The sequence below is a fragment of the Bos grunniens genome, chromosome 13 (genome assembly GCF_055505025.1).
Source record: "Bos grunniens cultivar Pamir isolate PY7600 chromosome 13, Bosgru_T2T1.0, whole genome shotgun sequence".
Classification (NCBI taxonomy): Eukaryota; Metazoa; Chordata; class Mammalia; order Artiodactyla; family Bovidae; genus Bos; species Bos grunniens.
In genome coordinates, this window is record NC_141177.1 from 22880568 (window position 1) to 22902367 (window position 21800).

Sequence of the window (21800 nt, forward strand, 5' to 3'; positions counted from 1 at the left end):
CACAGCTCAAGCATGCCACAGGGGGACACTCAGCTCTCAAAGGTTGTCTGTTTGGGGGCGGGGTTAGCAGCCTGGGCCCCATGGAAATAATATTAATCACATATCATCAAGTGCTTACCATGTGCCAGGAACTCTTCTAAGCTCTTTACCTGAATGAACTCACTCATATAACTCTCCATTTAATCCAATAATAGCTCTCCATAATGGTATGCAGTCCAGTAACCCTACCAGGAGGAATCTATCCTCAATTTGATTCATAGATGAGGGCTCTGGGTCTCGGAGTAGTTAAATGACTTGCTCAGTGTCATCCAACTGGGACCGGCCAAGGAGGCTGTGCATCCAAAGACAGTCTGGCTCCAAATCCCACTGCCTAGCCCCTCCCTTAGGCCAGTGATGTCACCTCTCTGAGCCCCGGTTTCCTCACCTGCCTCCAGGGATGAAAATAGCAACCTGGTGGAGAAGTTTGTGGAGGCAGAGATGATGTAAAGGAGGCACCCACACAGGGCCATGTTGGATCCATGGGCACAAGAATCACATTCCTTGTGAAGAAAACCCAGGCCCATGGGGTAGAGATGGATCACCCAGCACAGCCATGGTCACCACAGGGCCCCCACTAGGCTGGTGCTGTGCCCAAGCGCTGGTTTTCCTGCCTTTCGTGGCGCCCAGCCTGAGCCAGATCCTGATGCTGAGGGATTTCTGCCGTGCCCTTGGGAAACCCTAGAGAAGGGGGAGGTGCCCAGTCTCCTAATAAATGCTCCCCAAGGGGAGCCCAGGCACGGAGTTGTAACTCTTGAATAATCCACAATTTCCCCCAAATTGATTGGCCCAGATCCATTTACCCGTCTGTATTATTAGTTTCATAGTGTTTTTCTTTCAGTCAGCTCATTAAAAAAAAAAAAAAAAAAAAACCCGTAGGTAAAGTTATGTAAAAGGGAAAATTTTAATCATTGACCTCAACTGGAAAACTGCTATCATTTGCCATAAAGAGGAAGTAACTGTATAATTAAATATGAGGAAAGCAAAACAAAATTCTTAAATCCCAGCCAAATCTCATTTCTTGCTGAAGGCTCTGAACTGAGCTCTGCTCTCCCTTCCTTGCCAGTGAGGTGTTAAAAAGACAGATGCTGTTAAATGAGACTTTCTTCCCCAGTAGTTGCAGAAACTAGAAGAAAATCAGAAGGAAATACGTGTATTACAATATGATCAATGTTATTTAGTAGTGTCTTGAGACCCTAAAACCTCCTGGCATCCTATGTGTATAACATATTGGGGAAAACCCTGACCTAATCCAACTCTCTTCCTATTTTACACATGAGAAAATTAAGGCACCCAAGAAGGAGAGGAGGTGACTTGCTCACCATCTCATAGGGCAAGTGACTTCAGCCAGACCTGGAATGCAACCAGAACTCTTCATAAGGTATCACTTCACTTCTGTGGGGAAAAACCTAAAGAGGAACGTTTGAAGGACACCACTGGTGGAATTTCAGGCTTAGAACAGAAACCAGGGTCGTCTGGGTGCAGAGGAAGGAAGCAGGAGTGGCTGCTATGACAGCCATTCACGACCCCTCCTCCCTTCCTCCCTCTGAGTTCCTCCTGGAGGCGCCAAGCATCCTCAGAACTACAGCAAACAGAAATGCAGCCTGCTTGGCTCAGGCGTCTAGGTAGAGGGATGTTCTGAGCCTGGAGAGAAGGAAATTCATGAAAGCCAAACTCTCTTTTCAGAAAAGTGCACATTTTTTGCATTTAATTTGAGTAAGGAGTGTTGGTTACCATTTATTTTCTCACTTTTTAACAAATGCTTATATCAGATTTATATTCCAGGCACTTCACAAACACTGTCTTTTAATCCTCACAACAAACCAATATTCATGTGTTAGTCATTCAGTTGTGTCTGGCTCTTTGTGACCCCATGGACTGTAGCCCCGCCAGGTTTCTCTGTCCATGGAATTCTCCAGGCAGGAATACTGGAGCGGGTTGCCATTCCCTTCTTCAGGGGATCTTACCCACCCAGGGATTGAACCCGGGTCTCCTGCATTGCTGTCTGAACCACCAGGGAAGCCTGACAAAATAATGAATTAGGTACTATTATTATCTCCTTTTTACAGATGAGGAAACTGAGACACAGAGAGTTTAAGTAGCTTACCCCAAGTCTCCCTCCTCAGGAGTGGTGAGATTTGAACCCAGAAAATGTGGTTTGACTATGAACATAAGGATGCTTCAGTGCATTTAATCCTCAGGACTACAATGCAAGGAAGGTATAATTAATTTCATGTTATAGATGCAGAAAATGAGGCTCAAGATTATTTGGCATCCTTGTTGTAGACTCAACAGGCTCTTCACATTTTGCTATACTCCTTGGATTCTGAGCCAAGGATTCTCAGTCTCAGGATGACAGCATTTGCTGCAGGTAACTATTGACCATTTAATGTGGCTAGAGTGACTGACAGGCTTCCTAGGTAGCTCCATGGTAAAGAATCCACCTACCGATGCAGGACCCACAGGAGACACAGGTTCAATCCCTGGGTCAGGAAGATCCCCTGGAGGAGGAAATAGCAACCCCCTCCAGTATTCTTGCCGGGAAAATTCCACAGACAGAGGAACCTGGAGGGCTACAGTCCATGGGGTCGCAAAAAGTCAGACATGACTTAGTGACTGAGCATGCACACACGCACAGGGTGACAGAGGAACTGAACTTTTCATTTTTTTGAATCTTAATTTTAAAACAAGTGAAACAGTTCCTCCATTAAACACAACTTAATTGTTTTGATACTTTTACTATAACCACTGACAATTTTACTTTAGTCACTGACAGTTTAGCTTCCATGTTGATTTGTAGCCAAACTAAGTGTAAAATATATGCCAGATTTTTAAAATTTATTTATTTTTGGGTGTGCTGGGTCTTCACTGCTGTACATGGGCTTTCTCTGGTTGCCGAGAGCGCAGGGCTACTCTTCATCGCAGAGCGCCGACTTCTCACTGCTATGGTTTCTCTTGCTGCGGAGCACTGGCTCTAGGCTTGCAGGTTCGTAGTTGTGATGCATGGGCTTAGTTGCTCCTTGGCATGTGGAATCTTCCCACACCAGGTATCGAACCTGTGTCCCTTGCATTGGCAGGTGGATTCTTTACCACTGAGCCATCAGGGAAGTCCTATACCAGATTTTGAAGACATTACTATGAAAAAAAATTTAGGTTATCTCGTTAACAATTTTTTACCATCTGTTGAAATGATCATAAGCCATATATACACACACACACACACACACACACACACACACACAAATAGGATCAAATAGACTATATTATTAAAATTATTTTCACCTGCTTCTTTTTATTCTTTAATGCATAATTGAAAATTTGAAACTACATATTCGGTTCACGCTGTGTTCTATTGAAAAGTCCTGGTCTAGAGAATTGGAATGTGATACCCCTAACTGTAGGTCCCCAGACCTGGGGTCCATGCCCAAGGTACAATTCCAGCGACCATACCACAAGTGTTAGAGGAGGCTGCCAGGTTGCAAAGATTGTGAAATGTCCCTGGACATTGTGGGCACTGGAGTCAGTTGCCCCAGATTCAAATCTCAAATCTGCCTCTTATACTAAGCTGGGTGGTCTTGACTCATCTATAGACTAGAAGTGACATTGCCCATTTCACAGTTCCATAAGTACCCCAGGGCCATTGCACATACTTTTTCCTCTGTCTCTTCTCACATGTTTCCACTCCCCCTCTTTTTTAAGATCTTAGTTTAAATACCACCTTCCTGATAAGTCTTACTAAAAATAGCCACCTCTCAGTCTTATCTGATAGAGAATAAATCTATGCTATTTATTTAAGAAAACACATGATGCATAATCTATTTTAAATGATTCTGGTTTATTGATTTTATTTTCCTGAGAGATGTCTGTCTCCTCCACTGATTTATAAGATCAGTGAGGGCAGGGATAAGTCGGTCTTGTCACTGATGAGTTCCCAGCACTTGGATCAGGGTCTGACACAGCATGGGACAAAGTTAGGACTGTATAAGCAAACCCAGCCACAGTTTGGTTTCAGAGAGGTGCTGGGAAAACAATATGCAATCTTTCCTTGCCCTCTAGAGCTGTGGGTGTGTCCATAGGAGTCTAGGTCCTCTTGCAGAAAATGAGTTCATTCATTCCTCCCAGGTTTGGGAGTCTCCAGGGTTAAATGGAGAAGGCAATGGCAACCCACTTCAGTACTCTTGCCTGGAAAATCCCATGGAGGGAGGAGCCTGGTAGGCTGCAGTCCATGGGGTCGCTAAGAGTAGGACACGACTGAGCCACTTCACTTTCACTTTTCACTTTCCTGCACTGGAGAAGGAAATGGCAACCCACTCCAGTGTTCTTGCCTGGAGAATCCCAGGGATGGGGGAGCCTGGTGGGCTGCTGTCTATGGGGTCGCACAGAGTCGGACATGACTGAAGTGACTTAGCAGCAGCAGCAGCAGGGTTAAATGAGATCTGAGAACAGCCCCCTGCTGTGCCCTGAAGACTCTGAGACACACATGAGCTGGTCCCTGGAGGTCTGCAACCAGGGAAACAAAGGTGACTCCACTTGCCTCCCATTAACCTCTGCCTGAAGGAGTTATTTTTTTGACATTGGTGAATTCAAACATCATGGCCTTAAGGGGACTGGACTCTCTGGGGCTGCATAGGGATGCTTCACCAAACAGCAAGTGGCACCGGGGCTTCCCAGCCTGGGGTGCAAGTCCTATTATTATAGGTACCATTCCTCTCTCAGCCTCTACTGTCTCCCACTCTGTTTACTGAGCTTCTACCATTCGGTGGTAAAGAATCCGCCTGCGATGCAGGAGACACGGGTTTGATCCCTGGGTCGGGAAGATGCCCTGGAGAAGAAACTGGCAACCCATTCCAGTATTCTTGGCCGGGGAAATCCCATGGACAGAGGAGCCTGGTAGGCTACAGTCCTTGGGACAGCAAAAGATTCAGACACGACTTAGTGACTGAACAGCAGCAGCAGTACTATGTGCCACAGAGTTCAAAGCATTTGACACGTGTTAGCTTATTTCCATTTCCTGATGTCGCACAGTGGGTTTGGCAGAGTTAGAGTCTGGGCACACTTATGCAGACTGGTTCCAGGGTTTTGTTGTTGTTGTTGTTCAGTCGCTCAGTTGTATCCAACTCTTTACGACCCCATGGACGGCAGTATGCCAGGCTTCCCTGTCCTTCACCATCTCCCGGAGTTTGCTCAAACTCATGTCCATTGAATTGGTGATGCCATCCAACCATCTCATCCTCTCTCGTCCCCTTCTCCTCCTGTCCTCAATTTTTCCCAGCATCAGGGTCTTTGCCAACGAGTTGTCTCTTCACACCAGGTGGCCAAAGTATTGGAGCTTCAGCATCTGACCTTTCAATGAATATTCAGGGTTGATTTCCTTTAGGAGGGACTGGTTTGATCTCTTTGCAGTCCAAGGGACTCTCAAAAGTCTTCTCCAACACCACAGTTTGAAAACATCAAATTCCAGGGTACTTCCTCTTAACTTCCAGGCTACACTGCCTGCATCAAGTGAGTGCTATGAAGCCCACTGGACCCCAGGCCTCTCCAGGGCACCACAATGGTCTTTTGAGCCCGGAGTCAGCCCCTAAGTCTGTGGTCTTTGCAAAGCTCCTGGGTTGTTTTTTCATAGCTGTAGAATGGGTTGAATGGAGCTTCCCGCCGGCCCAGGGTTCTCCTAAACATTCAGTAAAGCACTGGTGGGAAAGTGCTTTATTACCAGGGGAGTACCCAGGGAACTGTTAGGGTTTGCTTTTTTTCTCCTCCACCCATCCTGAGAAAGGGTGTTCTTCCTTCCATTTCACAGATGGGAAAACTGAGACTCAGAAAAGCAAAATGCTTTCTCTAAGGTGATAGGGAGAGCCAGCCTCTGGCATCGCTTTCAATCTTCGACCGCTGAGCGGGAGGGGTCGGGGGGTGGAGGCAAAACACCCCTAGAGGGCTAAGGGGAGGGGTTCCGGGACAGCTAGCTGTTCGCAAAGGAGGGGCGGGGCGGGCTTGGAGGTGACGGGCGGGAGGGCGGCGCTCAGCTGGGGATGGTGCAATCCCCGGCCTGAGGGCATCAGGCGGTGGCTGATTAACTCAGGTTTACATCACCCGGGCCGGAGCTGGAGCCCTGCTTTCCGCGCTCCAGAGACACTCGCAGCGGAAGCGGCGGCGGCTCCGCACACGTCCTGCTGCTGCCGGACCGAGGCCAGAGCCGCACCCGGAGCCGAGCTCGGCGGCGGTGGAGCAGCGCGGGCCACCGAGGCGTGCCAGGCGACCCTGAGCTCTTTCTGCGCCAGGACCCCGCCTCGTGCTAGGGCAAGGTACTCGGTGGGGGCGGGAGGGGCGGGCAGGCGGGGCGGCTGAAGTTGCTGCGAGTGACACACACACACACACACACACACACAGACACACACAACTTTTAAGGAAGCCCGCCGTCGGGGGAGCGACGCTGGCTGAGTGTTCCCGCTGGGTCCAGGTGACGCGGTTCCGCAGGGCGCGGGGTCGCCGAGTGTGGCCGATCGGGCTGCGGGACCGTGGATCCCCGCGGGGTGGGGAGGCGTGTCCCGGGGAGGAGGGTGTGCGCTCCGAGTCTGTCTGAGTGTGGGGCGGGCAGGAGAGGTGTGTGGTTGGGTGCGGGGAGGTCCGTGGTTGGGTGCGAGGAGGTCTATGGGGTCCCTGGGAGTCGGGTGGTCCCGAGTACCTGTGAGATGTGTTCGTGAGGATTTGCTGGAGTCGGCTTGGGCCGATGGGTTCCGGGTGGGGCCGTGTGTCCGAGGACCGTGCGGAGGCCTGGGCACTGGGCGGCAGGTACTGGCTGTGCCGGGACGCACTGGGGTGCCTGTGGGCGGGGCGGGTGCGGGGTCAAGGGCGGCCTGGACGCTGTGCGCGCGCACAGATGTGCCGAGTCTGATGACCACCAGTTCGCCAGCTGTAGGATGCGCGCGTATTCTGGTTCTGCCAATGGTGTGTGTTGTACCTGTTGATTCTGGGGTGTGCGGGCAAGGCCGCTTATCTCAGCGCCAGGGCCCAGCCTCCTTCCCTTTGCCGGTCCCCTCCCAGTCCTCTAGCAGCCCCTCGGTTTCCGCTTAACCTTCTGCAGGGGGTCGCGGGCCGGAACCGAGCGGTACTCCTGCCGCCCCGCCGCTTCCGCTCCCAAGAGAGGAGCCCAGCTGCTGAGGGTGCGGCGAGTCCGCCCACTGCCTTCTAGGTGGGAACTTGGAGTGGGGGTGGGGGGTACAGACTGAGCGTGTGGCCTTGTTGGTATCCGTCCTACAGTCGTGAGTATAGTTGGGAGAGCTCTCGGTGCGTGTGCTTGCACCCTTGCCGGTGGAGGGTACCCTTGACCTTGGCAAGACTTGACACCGGTGTGTCACTTAAGGATATGGATGCCCCTCTCTGCCCTGCCCGTGTGCCATGGCGGGCCGGTTTGGAGGAATGTGTTTGGGAGGGGCGCGTGTACACCTGTCTGCCCTGGGTTATGTGAATATGTGTTTGGTGTGACCCACCCTATTCCCCTGGGAGGGTCAAGGACCAGCAAGAGGTAGAAACTAGGCGCTGCCTGCATCCTACTGCAGAGATTCTAATCTTGCCCTGTGGCCTGTAAATTCCTGTATTCATCTATAAACTCAGTTACCCTATCTGTCCAGTGGAGCTCATCCCAGGCAGGACCAGACTCTGAGCCCTGGATAAGGCCAGAGCAGCCTGGGGTACTGATGTAGTCATGGGAGAGTCACTCCAGGGAGTCTCGCTTTGCAGGACACAAAGCATCTACACACCTAGGGATCATCTTGCTTTACTCTTGGAAGAACCAGTGCAGTAAAGAGTGTTATCCTAGCTTCATCCCTGGGGAAGTTTCTGAGACTCCCAAAGGTAGCACTTCAGCATCTTCAGCTGTGAATAATAATAGTAATGAGCCAATGGTAGTGAACATTTCCTGACCCCTACCATGCAACAGGGCCGTGTTAATTTATTTGTATTTTCATTTCATCATCACAAAATCTTATGGACTTTGCATCCTGTTTCCACTTTACAGATGAGGCACAGAAAGTCTGAAAAACTTGCCTAGGGCTACCCAGCCAGGAAGGGTCAGAGACAGGATGAGATCCAGGGAATATCTGATGACAGCCACCCCCTACTGCATTCTCACCAAAATGGGATTATGCCTTTTTGTTCAAGATGGTGGCTCCCTCCCTCCCAAGGCAGCCCATGCATTTGGGAGCAGCAAGACTGGAGAGGTGGGCATCAGCCTTAGAACTTTCTCTGAGTGATGTTCCCTCTAATCCTGCCTGGGACTGTTTGGAAGGTCTTTACCTGGCTGCAGTCCATTGTCCTCTAACACCTCATACCTGGGCTCCTTGTTTCTCCCCTGGAGCCTGGATGGGTGGGCACATGGGTGTTGGAGAGAACCTTTCTGCCCTAACATGCCATTGCCCTCCTCTACGCACCACACTGGCACACAGTGACATAGCTGTGTGGGGACGGGGCGGGGGGCGGTGCTTCCTCTGCAGTTAAGTAAGTGAATCCTGGGGCTTCCAGCCACCTTGCCTCCCTGCCTCATTCTCACCTGATGGTAAAACTGAGCTGGCTGGTGGACTAACTCCACACGTAGATCCTGTGATTCTCGTAGGTCTTGGGCCATCAGTTGATTGCAGACGAAGTTCACATTTGAGAAAAGAAATAAACTCCATCTGTTTTGAAGTACCCAAGCACTAAATAAGTGTAGAATCTTTATTTTAAAATACTGAAATTGAACATTCCCTTGCCTCCCTACTAAATCCCTTCCACTCCTGGAGTCTCCCAGAAGGCCAGAAGCTGCTGTGGCCAATTTAGCCTGGGTCCTTCTAGACCTTTTCCTGTGCATTTACACACCTGTGTATACAAATAGGCCTTTTCTGGTGGCTCAGATGGTAAAGAACCTGTGTGCAATGCAGGAAACCCAGATTCAACCCTGGGTTAGGAAGATCCCCTGGAGAAGGGAATGGCTATCCACTCCAGTATTATTGCCTGGAGAATTCCATGGACAGAGGTGCCTGGAGGGCTACAGTCCATGGGGTCACAAAGAGTCAGACACGACTGAGCTACTAACACTTTCACACATATCATATTACACACTTGTGGGGTTTTTTAAATAAATGAGATCATTTCATGTATATTTTTCAGCAGCTAGCTCTGTTCACTTGACAATATATTTAGTCATTCCAGAAACATCCATGTACATTCAGTATATACATCATTCATGCATCATTCTTCATCATCCATTCTTCTCTCCCTCCTCCCATTCCTCCCTCCCTTTCAGAGGTAATAACTGCCCGTGCTACAGCACTCAACAGATACAGTACAAAGTCTTTCTTCCTCTTCTCACCAATCTTCAAGTCCATCTCTCCTCTGTACTTTTTTTTTCACTTTACAGTTCACTCTGGAGATTTTTCCAACTAGCACATAAAGGATTTCCTCAATCTCTTAAATGGCTACAACTATTTTACGTATGGTGAAATATAATGTATTTAACCAGTCCTAAAAATGGATGTTTAATTGATTCTATCATATGGGCTGTAGGAATAACTTTGTACTTGCACCATTGCATCAGTATGTAGAGAGTTCTTGATCATTTTTAGAGCTGTATAGTATTCCACTATGTGGCTGTATCATGATGGCTTGCCCAACCTCCAACTGCTCAACATGTGGGAGAGTTTCCTACTTTTTGCTGTTAGATACGACACTGATGAGCAGCCTTTCACGTATTTAATTTTTTTGGTGAGCATTTTATTTGGAAGATAAATTCTCAAAAATGCGACACCGAGTCAAGGGTATATGCTTTTGTTCATTTAACGCACACTGCCAGGTCACCCTTCATAAAGGCTGTGCCAGTGTAACCTCCCACCAGCAGAGGAAGAGAAGAGCCGCCAAGTAGCCTGACTTCAATGCCTTTCTCCCCTTCTTTCTAGATGCGAGCAAGCCCCCTGGCTGTTCCAGCAAATGCCCCCTCCAGAAAGAAGCGGTTGGAGCTGGATGATGACCTAGACACTGAGTGTCCCAGCCAGAAACAAGCTCGAAGTGGGCCCCAGCCCAGGCTACCCTCCTGCCCGCTAACCCTGAACCCACCACCTGCTCCTGTTCATGCTCCGGATGTGACCACTCCCTCCAGGCTTGGACCCTATGTTCTCCTGGAGCCTGAGGAGGGGAGCCGGACCTATCGCGCTCTGCACTGCCCCACAGGCACGGAGTACATCTGCAAGGTACATGTCCCAGAGGCCATCTCCATGAGCATCACGGGGGCTGGGAAAAGGCGTTGGCTCTAAAGAATTGCCAGGGCTGAGGGCCCCTTATAGTAATTTAGTTCTGTGTTTACTGGGAAAGCAGCCAGTGAATACCCAGGCCAAGCTGAAACCAGAAAGGTAAACCAGATGGTCCCAGCCCTGGGGGAATACAGAGCTTAGGCTGTATAGTGTGATAAATGTTGCTGGGGTGAGGCTTAGGGACCAGGAGTGCAAAGAGAAACCTCTAGTATATTAGAAAGCAGAGTCAGAAAAGGCTGAGGAGGAGTCAGCCAGGGAGAAATGGGAAAAAGGGGTTCCAGGAAGGGGAAATAGCTGTCAGAGGCCAAGAGGAGTGAACATGGCACTTCAGAGCATGAAAAGGACTTCATCATGGCCAGAGTGAGTGGGAAAAGGATGCAGACAGGGCTGACAGACGAGAGCTAGCAGCCGCGGATTGTGAAAGCATTAGGAAAAAGCCCTGCTAGGCTGTGGGGAGCCACTGAAGGTATTTGCACCAGGGAAGGATGAGATATGGTAGACATTAGAACTCCTGGGACCATGGAAGTCATTGGGCCTACTCGTGACCATTTTATAGATGGAAAAACTGAGGTCAAGAGAGAAGGGCCATGCATGAAGCCACATGGCATCAGACCTGGATCCTAGGGCAAGGTCCAGGGCTCCTGACAGAAATCAGGGTTCTTGACAGAATTCAGGCAATAGGCAGAGCCACGTGACCCCTACAGGACACTGCCAGGTCTCGGCCCACAAGGACAGAGATGAGAAAGCATTTGTTGCTGTTGTTTCAGTTGCTAAGTCACGTCCGATTCTTTTGCAACCCCATGGACTGTAGCCTGCCAGTCTCCTCCGTCCGTGGGATTTCCTAGGAAAGAATACTGGAGTGGGTTGCCATTTCCTTCTCCAGGGTATCTTCCCAACCCAGGGATCAAACCTGCATCTCCTGCGCTGGCAGGCAGATTCTTTACCACTGAGCCACCAGGGGAGGCCCTGAGAAAGCATAATCGTAGGCATTAACTGTGCACAAGGTACTATATTGATCGTGCAGTCTGCATCCTCTCTAATATTCACACAGTCTATGAGGTAGTTACTATTATTGGGCCCATTCTGTAGAGAGAGGACAGGTTCTGAGGCTCAGAAAGCTGTGGTTACTCGAACGTGAAAGTGTTAGTCAGTCAGTTGTGTCTGACTTTTTGCGACCTCTTGGACTCTAACTCACCAGGCTCCTCGGTCCATGGAGTTCTCCAGGCAAGAATACTGGAGCGGGTAGCCATTCCCTCCTACAGGGGATCTTCCCAACCCAGGGATCAAACCTAGGTCTCCTGCATTGCAGGCAGGTTCTTTACTGTCTGAGCCACCCAGGAAGCCCTGGGGTTACTTGCCACCTCACAAAGCCAGGAGGTGTCAGAGCTGAAATTGGGCCAAGGCAGGTTTAACCCAGAGCCTTGAACCCCATGCTAGGACAGGTGGTTCAGATACAAGCAGGGCAGGTTTGCCCTGGTGGGCAGAGGTAAGGAGGATAGGGGAGACCCAGGTACACAGGGAGGGGTAGACGGGAGCTGGGTCCCCTTGGGAAGGCACAGAGAGGCAGGGGGACTGACGCCTCCATCCAGTTGGCCGGGGGGTGAGGGGAAGCAACAGCAGTGGCTCCAGTTCCTGCTCATGGGGGTGCAGTGGGCGGGGCCACATCCGGACATCAGACACCAGCTTTACCTGGGCTCTGGGCACTTGATGCAGGTTCCTAGGTCTACCCTAGGTATTCTAGGGAACCCATGAACTCTGGGTCCTCTTTCTGTAGCATCACAGGTTTTTTCTGGTCCCTCTAGGGAGGGAAGTCCATACCGAAAGGAATGACCATGGCAAGCTGGAGTCAGAAGCTTTCACATGACCCCAGATATTCAGGAACATTTAGGGCAATCTACTGGGAGTGCCTGTCCTTACACCCAGCATGAACTGTGGGAGCTGACCTGTTGTTTCCACATTGCCTAGGCTTTTCTGGTCAGCATGTAGAAAGATCAACATCCTGTCTTTCTAGATTATTGCCTTATTCATTAATTCAACAAACTCTCAGTGAGCACTTGTATACTCTGTGCATCATGCAATATGCACCACATATGGCTAAAAAGTGGGCCAAGCTGTGCCATCACAGTTCATGGGGCAGGTGAATGAGTAACATATATATCAGGTTATCTTAACTGCTATGGAGAAAAACTAGGAGCTAGGAGAAAGGGGAGAGGGAAGAGGGGAAGGGGAGAAGGTGCAGGTGATCTTAGGTGGGAAGTCCACCTTGGAGGAGGTGACCTGAATAGTGTCTTGAACTGAGGAAGCCAGCCCTGTGGGTATCTAGAGGAGAACGCTCAGGTAGCAGAAAAAGCAAGTGTAAATGCTCAGAGGCAGGGATGCATTTGCCCTGATTTTTAAAAAAGTCTCTGTTTGTGAATTGTTTACTCGAAGCCACTCCAATTGCTTTAGGACATGTACTTACATCTTTTCATGGATTAAATGTGTATATGCTTTATTTATTTTTATTGGCTATATGTCCTAGACAAAATGACAAGCAAAGGGTTTAAAGGCAGATAAACCAAAGTGCATAGACTGCTCTGCCAGTGATGAGCCATGTGGCTTCCAAGTCACCATCCTCTGAACATCCTTTCAGGACTATGGAACGGCTTCCATCTAATGTCTATAAGCCCCTAGCATCTTTCCCCACGACCTCACCACGCTCACCACAGGCCCCACCTTCCTTCACATTCCAGCCACACTGAGCTTTGGCTGGGTTTCTGGAGCAGCTCAGTTTCTTTCCTACCTCAGAACCTTTGCACTGCCTTTGCACCTGGAAAGCTTACTCCTTGGGCATCTCAATCACTCAGGTCACTTCCCAGAGTCCCTTCTGGACTATACTTTCTAAAATAGGTGTCTCCTGCCAAGATATTCTTCATTCCAGCATTCCTTTGCCATGCTCATCAGAATTTGTAAGTATTTAGTTTTTTGGCCTGTTTAACTGTCTCATGTATTGGACTGTGGGCACCAGGAGGGCAGGGACCGTGGCTGTCAGTCAAGTTATAGTCCCAGTGGCAGGCACAGGTGGGCATTCAATGCCTGCTTGTGGGATGAAGGAAAGGGTGGGTGGGCAGTGAATGCTAGAGAATGGTAGCCATGATGGGTGATGACGACCATAAGGTTACTTCTGTATTGTCTACTCTTCCAGATTCCTCTTGTTTGAGTTACTTTTGTTCTGGTTACCTGATATACTTTTGAATATCTCAAGTTTAAGAGCACATGAGCTTGTAGCTAAGAGCACAGATGATGGAGAACAGGGATTTAAATCCCAGCTCTGCTCCTTGCCGGTCACGCAGCCCTCAGCTGGGTCAGTATTGAGTGACATGCAGTGGAAGCGCTGGGCACAGGGCCCAGCCCACAGTAGTGCCTAAAGGATCGGCTGTGACCTGCTGCAAGGCCGGCCCCAGCTGCCTGCCCCTGCCGCCTGCCCCCTGGAGTCCCCACCCATGCTCATACCAGGCTCTGCCCACAGGTGTACCCGGCCTGCGAGAGGCTGGCGGTGCTGGAGCCCTACTGGAGGCTGCCCCATCATGGCCACGTGGCCCGGCCGGCGGAGGTCCTGGCCGGCACGCAGCTCCTCTACGCCTTCTTCCTGCGGCCGCACGGGGACATGCACAGCCTGGTGCGCCGCCGGCGTCGCCTCCCGGAGCCCGAGGCCGCCGCGCTCTTCCGCCAGATGGCCGCCGCCCTGGCGCATTGCCACCAGCACGGGCTGGTCCTCCGCGACCTCAAGCTAAGGCGCTTCGTCTTCACCGACCGGGAGAGGTGAGTGTGGCCCCCGAGGAGGCCCCTTTGTTTGGCCTTGACTGATGTTCTGGTCACACTTAGATTGAGGTGATGCGTTTTTTGGCAAGAATACCACAGAAGCCATGGGGCCTTCTCAGCCGGTTCTATCAGGAGATTCGGGCTGCTGAGAGGAACTACTGTGATGTTAACCTCGGTCTTTGGTTACAGTGGCTTCTGCCAAGTTGTCCACTGGAAGGCTCCTAATTTACCCTTTGTGTACCTTGGGTAATTCTTTGTCATTAATTTGTCATTAAAAACCTTGAGGGTTTTTATTGACAAACTGCTATCTATTCCATAGCAGTTACTCTTATGATATTTGCCTAAGGGTGGTTTTCTTTTCTTTTTAAAAATGTTACTATTTATCTGGCTGCACCGAGTCTTAGTTGCAACATGTGTAATCTAGTTCCCCGTTCAGGGATTGAACTCTGGGCCCCCTGTATTGGGAGCGTGGAGTCTTAGCCACTAGACCACCAGGGAAGTCCCTGAAGGTGGTTTTTCCTTTTAAAGATGGTATTTCCTTTTACATTTTATACTAAAATGACCATGCTTTGAGTAATAGGTAGAATGTAAATTTTATAATGATTTTTAAGCTAATATGCAGCTTTTCAAATAATTTCAAGCTTAGGGTGAGTACAACACCCCCAGACCTCCCAGAAGTGAGAAAAGTGCTTTCTTCCCTTTTCAAGGCAAAAGTTTGAGCCCACCATCAGTAAATGATAGATAATGGAATCATCCTGGGGCCAAATTCTGGCTCTACTTCTTTAACCTGCAGTTTGGCCTTGAGCAATGGCTTCATCTGCCTGAGCCTTGACTTCTTTATCTGTAAAATGGGCCAATAATGCTATCATCTCCGCTCACCCCCAGTGCAGTGATTGACAGGACTGGTCAGCATTTTCAGACCGGCACCCAGGAAGTAGTACCACAGAAATGAGATTAGTAGCAATGGCAATGCTATGCTTACTATTAAAGTAATCTAGACCACTCTGTGGGAGTTATTTAAAGCAGAAATTGCTAAGGTTGGTCCACACACTTTTTTTTCTTTGCACCACATACCTGTTCATTTGTGGGGTTTTTTTTTTTTTTTTTTTTTTTGCTTGTTTCCTGTTTTTCTTTCTTTCTTTTAGTTGAAGGATAATTACAATATGGTGTTGGTTTCTGCCATACATCAATATGGGTCATGTTCGTTTGTGGTTTTAATTGAAGTTGGTTGCCAACTTTTTAAAACCTGTTTTTTTTTTTTCCTTTAAAATATGATTTCTGGGTTCTTTTGTGGAAAAGGGGTACCATGGAGGCACCCTGGGAACTATATGAGCAGCTTATAGCACTGGCTCTGGGCAGGAGAGAGCCAAGGTTCAGTCTCAGTCCTGCTCCCTTGGCTGCAAAATGGCATCTTCCTCACAGGCTGCATGAGGGGGAAATGAGGTGTGATAGATACAAGCTTAGCTCAGGGTGAGGTATGCCGTGGACACTCCCAAATATTAACTGTCGGTTTGTGCTGAGATAGTTGACACAGTCCCCACTTCCTGTTTCTCATTTTGTTTCCTGCCTAGACCCCAAGTTTGCATCTGGCTTCAGAGAGTTTTAATGCCCTCAGCCCCTCAGCACAGCCCCACGTCCCCAGCCCCCAAGTCAAGGTTCAGGCAGGTGAAGCCATCACTCAAGGCCAAATTGCAAGTTAACAAGTAGAACCTGAATTTGACCCCAGAGACATTTGGAAAAATGTGTTCCTCTCAGAGTCCTAGTTCAGATTTAATTGCTGTGTGACCTTGAGAAATGAATAAACGTCTCTGAGCCTAGACTTCCTCATCTGTAAAATGGGATCAGCCAACCAGCCTCACAGGACTGACTCATGTCTGGCAAATGCCAGCTGGTACTGGGGAAATGGGTGCCACTCAGGGTGACAATGTGGGGTAGTAGAAGCGGGGGTCCCACTGGCTGACTCCCTGTCTCTCTGCCCATGTAGGACGAAACTGGTGCTGGAGAACCTGGAAGATGCCTGTGTGCTGACTGGGCCTGACGACTCCCTGTGGGACAAGCATGCGTGCCCAGCCTACGTGGGCCCCGAGATCCTCAGTTCCCGGGCATCCTACTCAGGCAAGGCGGCAGATGTCTGGAGCCTGGGTGTGGCACTCTTTACCATGCTGGCCGGCCACTACCCCTTCCAGGACTCAGAGCCTGCCCTGCTCTTTGGCAAGATCCGCCGTGGCGCCTTTGCCTTGCCTGAGGGCCTCTCGGCCCCCGCCCGCTGCCTGGTCCGCTGTCTCCTCCGAAGGGAGCCAACTGAGCGGCTCACAGCCTCAGGTATCCTGCTGCACCCTTGGCTGCGGGAAAATGCCATCCCTGCAGCCCTACCTCGGTCCCGCCACTGTGAGGCTGACCAGGTGGTCCCCGAAGGGCCGGGGCTGGAGGAAGCAGAGGAGGAAGGAGAAAGAGATATGGGTCTCTATGGCTGATGTCACCTTACTGGACTCTCAGCTGCAGACAGCAGATTGAGTCTGGGGTATCTCTAAGCTCTCTTCTGCCTCTTTGAGCTGAGCCAAGCCTTAAGTGCCTTCTGGGAGAGAGAGAGGAGGAGGTGTGTGCAGAGCATGCTGGACACAAACACCTGTGCAGATGAGCTCGTGCCCCACCGAGTCCTTCTCAGGAGCTCCCTGTGCCAAGCCCTGTTCCGGATGCTGGGAACACAGCAGTGAATAACAGAGACAAAGTCCTGCTCAGAGCTGACAATACTTTCCATGCCCATGAGTCAGTGTCTACACTGAGCACCCACAGTGCAGGGGTTGGCATCCACTCGTGCTGATACCCAGGCACCTCTGACATGGAACAGTCCCTGTCACAAACAACCCAGCTGCCTTTGTATCTCATGCCTTTTCAGAGGAATGGAAGCATCCCTGTGCCAAAGGCTCCAGGCCTCTCCCCTGTGATTCAGGACCCTAGAGCCCAGACCAGGCTGGGAATTTTCCTCCCAGCAGCTCTGTCCTCTTGGCCAAGGGCTTCTCCATCCAGGCTTGAGCCAAGGATTTAGGCTGGAAGATCAGGAGTGCAAAACATGAGGCTGGTCCTCATCTTACTGAAAGAGTAATTTGGAGTGAGGGCCCAGGCCTGTCCACCTCTGTGGACCAAGCACCAAGATCAGGCAAGTTCTGTCCCCTGGCCTCCTGGAAAGTCTCAGGTTCAGGACCCTACATTAACACTATGGGTTTATATGCCATGAGTGTGTATTTTTTATCTTGTGCCTCATAAAGGAATTATGAAATGCTGTCATCTCTCTTACATATTTCATCCATCTTCTCCTCCCCATCTCTTATGAGTTTTCCGTGCCTCTGCAACCAGCCTCAGGGTGAAAGGTCGGAGGCCTTGTGTCTCAATCTCAGCCGACTGGTTCATGAGAATAGAAGACCCAGTGGGTCTTCTCTCATTCACTCTGTTCTTTCTGGATGTTCTGATGTCTCAGGGTACTGTTTGACTGCAAGTCACTGAAATCTTGAGTCAAAGTGGAAAGAAAGAAGGAGACGAACCAGGAAGTCAACAGGCAGAGAGGGGATGGGCTTCAGGGCTCATTTATTTATCTGGCTCAGTGGGTAAAGAATCTGCCTGCAATATAGGAGAACTGGGTTTGATCCTTGGGTCAGGAAGATTCCCTGGAGAAGGAAATGGCAACCTACTCCAGTAAAATCCTGGAAAATCCCATGGAAAGAGGAGCCTGATGGGCTATAGTCCATGGGGTCACAAGAGTCGGATACGACTTGATGACTAAACCACCACAGAGCTGTTAGAAAGGACCCTGGCTCCCTACGTTCATTCTGTCTTGGCTCTGCTGTCCTAGGTAACTGCTGGCACAACGGCTACAACCATCTGTGGTGTCACCTAAGACAGACCCATGACCAGAGAGGAAGGAGGAGGGTGGTACCTGAGAACTCTTTCTCTGGAGTCAGGCTGCCTGGAATTAAATCCTGGCTCCAACACTCACTAGCTGTTTGACCCTTGACAAGTTTCTTAACCACTCCATACTGCAGAGACTTCATCTGTAAAATGAGAGATAATAGTACCTAACCCAAGAAAGTTGAATGGGTTATTTTATTTAAAGCACTTAGAATTAACAGTGCCTGGCAGTGGCAAGTGGAGAAGGCAATGGCAACCCACTCCAGTACTCTTGCCGGGAAAATCCCATGGACGGAGGTGCCTGGTAGGCTGCAGTCCATAGGGTCGCTAAGAGTTGACACGACTGAGCAGCTTCACTTTCACTTTTCACTTTCATGCATTGGAGAAGGAAATGGCAACCCACTCTAGTGTTCTTGCCTGGAGAATCCCAGGGATGGGGGAGCCTGGTGGGCTGCCATCTCTGGGATCGCACAGAGTTAGACACAACTGAAGTGACTTAGCAGCAGCAGCAGGCATAACAAGCCCTCAAAGTTAGGTATTTCTCTCCATAGCTTTTCCATGGGATGAGGAAAGCTTTCCTAGGAGCATTCTGAACAGACTTGCCCACATTCCTCACTGGCCAGACCTGGGTGTGCCTTCTCCTGACCAATCACCAGCAAAGGAAATGCAGTTATGTTAATTATCATGTCAAGTCTCCAGCAGTTTCCCTGAGGCTCATGCTACATATTGGGAGTTGGGATGGTGGGGGAAAGATACCTGCACAAAATCAAATTCTGAGAGGGAGGAGTAGTGGGAAAAAGTGCAGAGGAAGAGAACTGCAGAAGCTCCCTCAATAGCTTGCTAACTGCAGACAGGTGAGGGTGGCTATCCTAGATTGCCCAGCCATCAGTTGACCCTCCAGCTGACTGAAAATGCAGAGTTCAGTTAGGTTGACCCAGACCAGAAAATTTCCCCAACTGACCCACAGGATCAGGGGCTAAATAAAATGATTGTTTTAAGCCATTGAGTTTTAGTGTTTTGTTACACAGCAAATGCTGATATAGACAGGGACAAGTCAGCCTCCTCTCTGTGCACCCAGCATGACCCAGAAGAGGGCCCAGCTGTATCTAGGGTCTCATGGAGCTGCCTCCAACCTTTACCCTTCCATCCAGCCTCGAAAAGACCCTGCCCCATCACAAGCTGTGCGCAAGTAGCAAGAGCAAGAGGGGACAGTTCATATAAAACGGGGGCTGCCAAGTGGCAGGTCTTTATTACACAGAGACTCATCACCATCTCACAACAGCCCTATGAAGCAAGTGCTTTTGTCATTTCACTGACAAGAAAAATGAGGTTCAGAGAGAGCACAAGATTCATCCAAAACCACACAACAGGGAAAAACTCACCTGGTTTTTGCCTTGAAGCAGGAGCTTTTGCCAAGTCTACTCTGAGGCAGCTGAATGAGAACTATCACATAAAAATGTAAATCTTCTCTCACCAAGCAATGCACATAGCCATACCTCTGGCCGCAACTAGTAGGGACTTTCATGTTCTGTTTGTATTCTTTGGTTGATCACTGTGTAAGAGATTTACAATATCAAAGGTAATGCATATGTGTTACTGGGAGGGAGGAACTGTTAGACATTTAATTGGGGATTTTCTCTGCAACTGGGAGCTAAATACAAAAGATCACACCATGACCTGCCCAATTATTCATTAAACTAGCAATTCAACAACTATTCCTAATGCCACTTGTAGGGTAGGCCCCATGAGAGATGGATGCAACATGATCATGCCCTCATGGACTTCAGTCCAACAGAGGAGACAGATATTAAACAGGTAACCACACAAATGAAGAAATTAATTCTATCTGTGGTATGTTCTTTGTGGCAAAGACAGGCATCACCACTGTGTCCCGTGCTCCGCTACATGCCCTGTCTTCCCTTTCAGGCAGCGGGACAAGTTCTGACTAATAATGTGTGTGTAGAAGTGACGTAAGGGTGGTCACTTCTGGGCTGAATCGATTGAGAGCTGGTAGGCCTCCATACCAGTCTTTCCCTTCCACCTTGAGGCCTTGTGTTCCCTTAGCTATAAAATAGAGGAGATCCAACCAGTCCATCCTAAAGGAAATCAGTCCTGAATATTCATTGGAAGGACTGATGCTGAAGCTGAAACTCCAATCCTTTGGCCACCTGATGCAAAGAACTGACTCATCTGAAAAGACCCTGATGCTGGGAAAGATTGAAGGTGGGAGGAGAAGGGGACAACAGCAGATGAGATGGTTGGATGGCATCACCGACTCAATGGACATGAGTTTGAGCAAACTCCGGGAGTTGGCGATGGACAGAGAGGCCTGGCGTGCTGCAGTCCATGTGGTCGCAGAAAGTCGGAGACGACTGAGCGACTGAACTGAACTGAACTGAACGGAGAGGAGGACTACCAGATTCACACTGGATTTTACTGAGCAAGAAACAAAGCTTCCTGTGTTAAGTCTACAATTTGGAGTTTGTCTGTTGGGCAGTTAGTGTCAATTACCAAGAATAAGAAAAACTTGCTACAAGAGAAGGAAGGAGAGTTCTCTTCCCCAGTAACTAGGCTGTATCAATCTGCTGCTTTACAACTCCCCAAACGTCATGGTTTGTGATTGTCTGGGTCAACAGACAATCAATGTGATGCTGGTCGTTCCTGCAATTGCAGACAGCGGACCGCTCCACGGGGCAGCTTAGCCTCACTCACTCGTCTCCAGGGAGAGCCTTGGCTGGGGAGGACCATTTCTGCTCCATGTGATCCCAGTGCCGGCTCCTTCATGTGGTGGTCTTGGGGTTTCAAAAAGCAACAAGGGGACTTCACTGGTGGTCCAGTGGTTAAGCATCTGCCTGCCAATGCAGGGGACATGGGTTCAATCCCTGGTCTGGGAAGGTCCCACATGCCCAGGGGCAAGTAAGCTCCTGTGCCACAACTACTAAGCCCGCTCTCTAGAGCCCTCAAGCTGCAACTACTGAAGCCTGTGTGCCTAGAGCCCATGCTCTGCAATGTGAGAAGCTGCTGTAATGAGAAGCCCCTGCACCACAAAGAGTAGCTTCCTCTCTGCAAAAAATAGCCCCCGCTCGCCACAGTTAGAGAAAGCCCATGTGTAGCAATAAAGACCCAGCACAGCCAAAGATAAATAAATACATAAATAATAATAAAAACAACCTCCCTAGGTGATGCTGTTGAGCATCTCCAACTTGGATAAGTTGGAGAACCTCTGTGTTTGGAGAAAGCCTGCCTCCTCGGGGACTCAGAGAACTCATGTTAGCTCCTCTCTGTGTCTGTTTGTAAAATTGGTGTAACCTGGGCATAAATTCTACCTGCCTGTGATGCTAGCATGGGTTCACAGATGTGGGGAGCTTTACTGGGTCAAAATCTGAATCACCACCTCAGTTGTGCCAGCTTCCCGTGGAAAGAAGCGTAGCCCTATTCCATCCTCGCTCCCTCTCCCCTCAGCCTGTTTTGTGGTTCTTCACAGCACTTAGCACCACCTTGCAGGACATTCTCATCTGTTTGTCTGTGTGGGTTTCATAAGTCTAAGTATCTGCTTTGTTTATAATTGTCTCCCTGACTCCAATAACAGCGCCTGGCACACAGAGCCACCCAATAAATGTTTGTGAGTAAATATGGTTGCTGTGCAGATCCTACATGCCCAGAGCAGAGCCAGACACTTATTAGGCATGGTTAATGTTTACTGGGCACATATGACATGCCAAGCATGGTTCTAAGTGCTTTATGTGCCTTATCTCATTTGATATGTGATAGCCAGATGGCCCTCAG

The 21800-nt window shown here is 49.6% G+C and overlaps 1 protein-coding gene and 1 long non-coding RNA gene across 3 annotated transcripts; one reads left to right on the plus strand and one right to left on the minus strand.

Annotated features, from left to right (window-relative positions):
* Nucleotides 1–2864: 2864 nt before the first annotated feature.
* Nucleotides 2865–7055, minus strand: LOC147360466 (uncharacterized). Its single transcript, XR_015139183.1, has 2 exons — nt 6716–7055; nt 2865–3171 (listed from the first exon to the last, which is right to left on the minus strand). It is a non-coding gene; the product is annotated as an uncharacterized LOC147360466 (long non-coding RNA).
* TRIB3 (tribbles pseudokinase 3) lies at nt 6068–19016 on the plus strand. Of its 2 annotated transcripts, none has more exons than XM_086332613.1 (4): nt 6068–6335; nt 9960–10250; nt 13819–14111; nt 16096–19016. In XM_086332613.1, exons 2-4 carry the CDS (start codon nt 9960–9962, stop codon nt 16583–16585), a joined length of 1074 nt encoding a protein of 357 aa, XP_086188739.1. In that variant the 5' UTR covers nt 6068–6335; the 3' UTR covers nt 16586–19016. The 2 variants fall into 2 exon arrangements, with proteins under 2 accessions (XP_086188739.1, XP_086188738.1); XM_086332612.1 differs by lacking the exon at nt 6068–6335 and adding an exon at nt 7989–8249.
* The last annotated feature ends 2784 nt before the right edge of the window (nt 19017–21800 follow it).

Bases quoted from the DNA above. Each gene is read 5' to 3' on its own strand.
- TRIB3 (XM_086332612.1), top strand. From the start codon at position 8,112: ATGAGATCCAGGGAATATCTGATGACAGCCACCCCCTACTGCATTCTC. The intron at 8,250-9,959 runs GTGGGCATCAGC...CCTTCTTTCTAG, and splicing joins GGAGCAGCAAGACTGGAGAG to ATGCGAGCAAGCCCCCTGGC. The intron at 10,251-13,818 runs GTACATGTCCCA...CTCTGCCCACAG, and splicing joins GCACGGAGTACATCTGCAAG to GTGTACCCGGCCTGCGAGAG.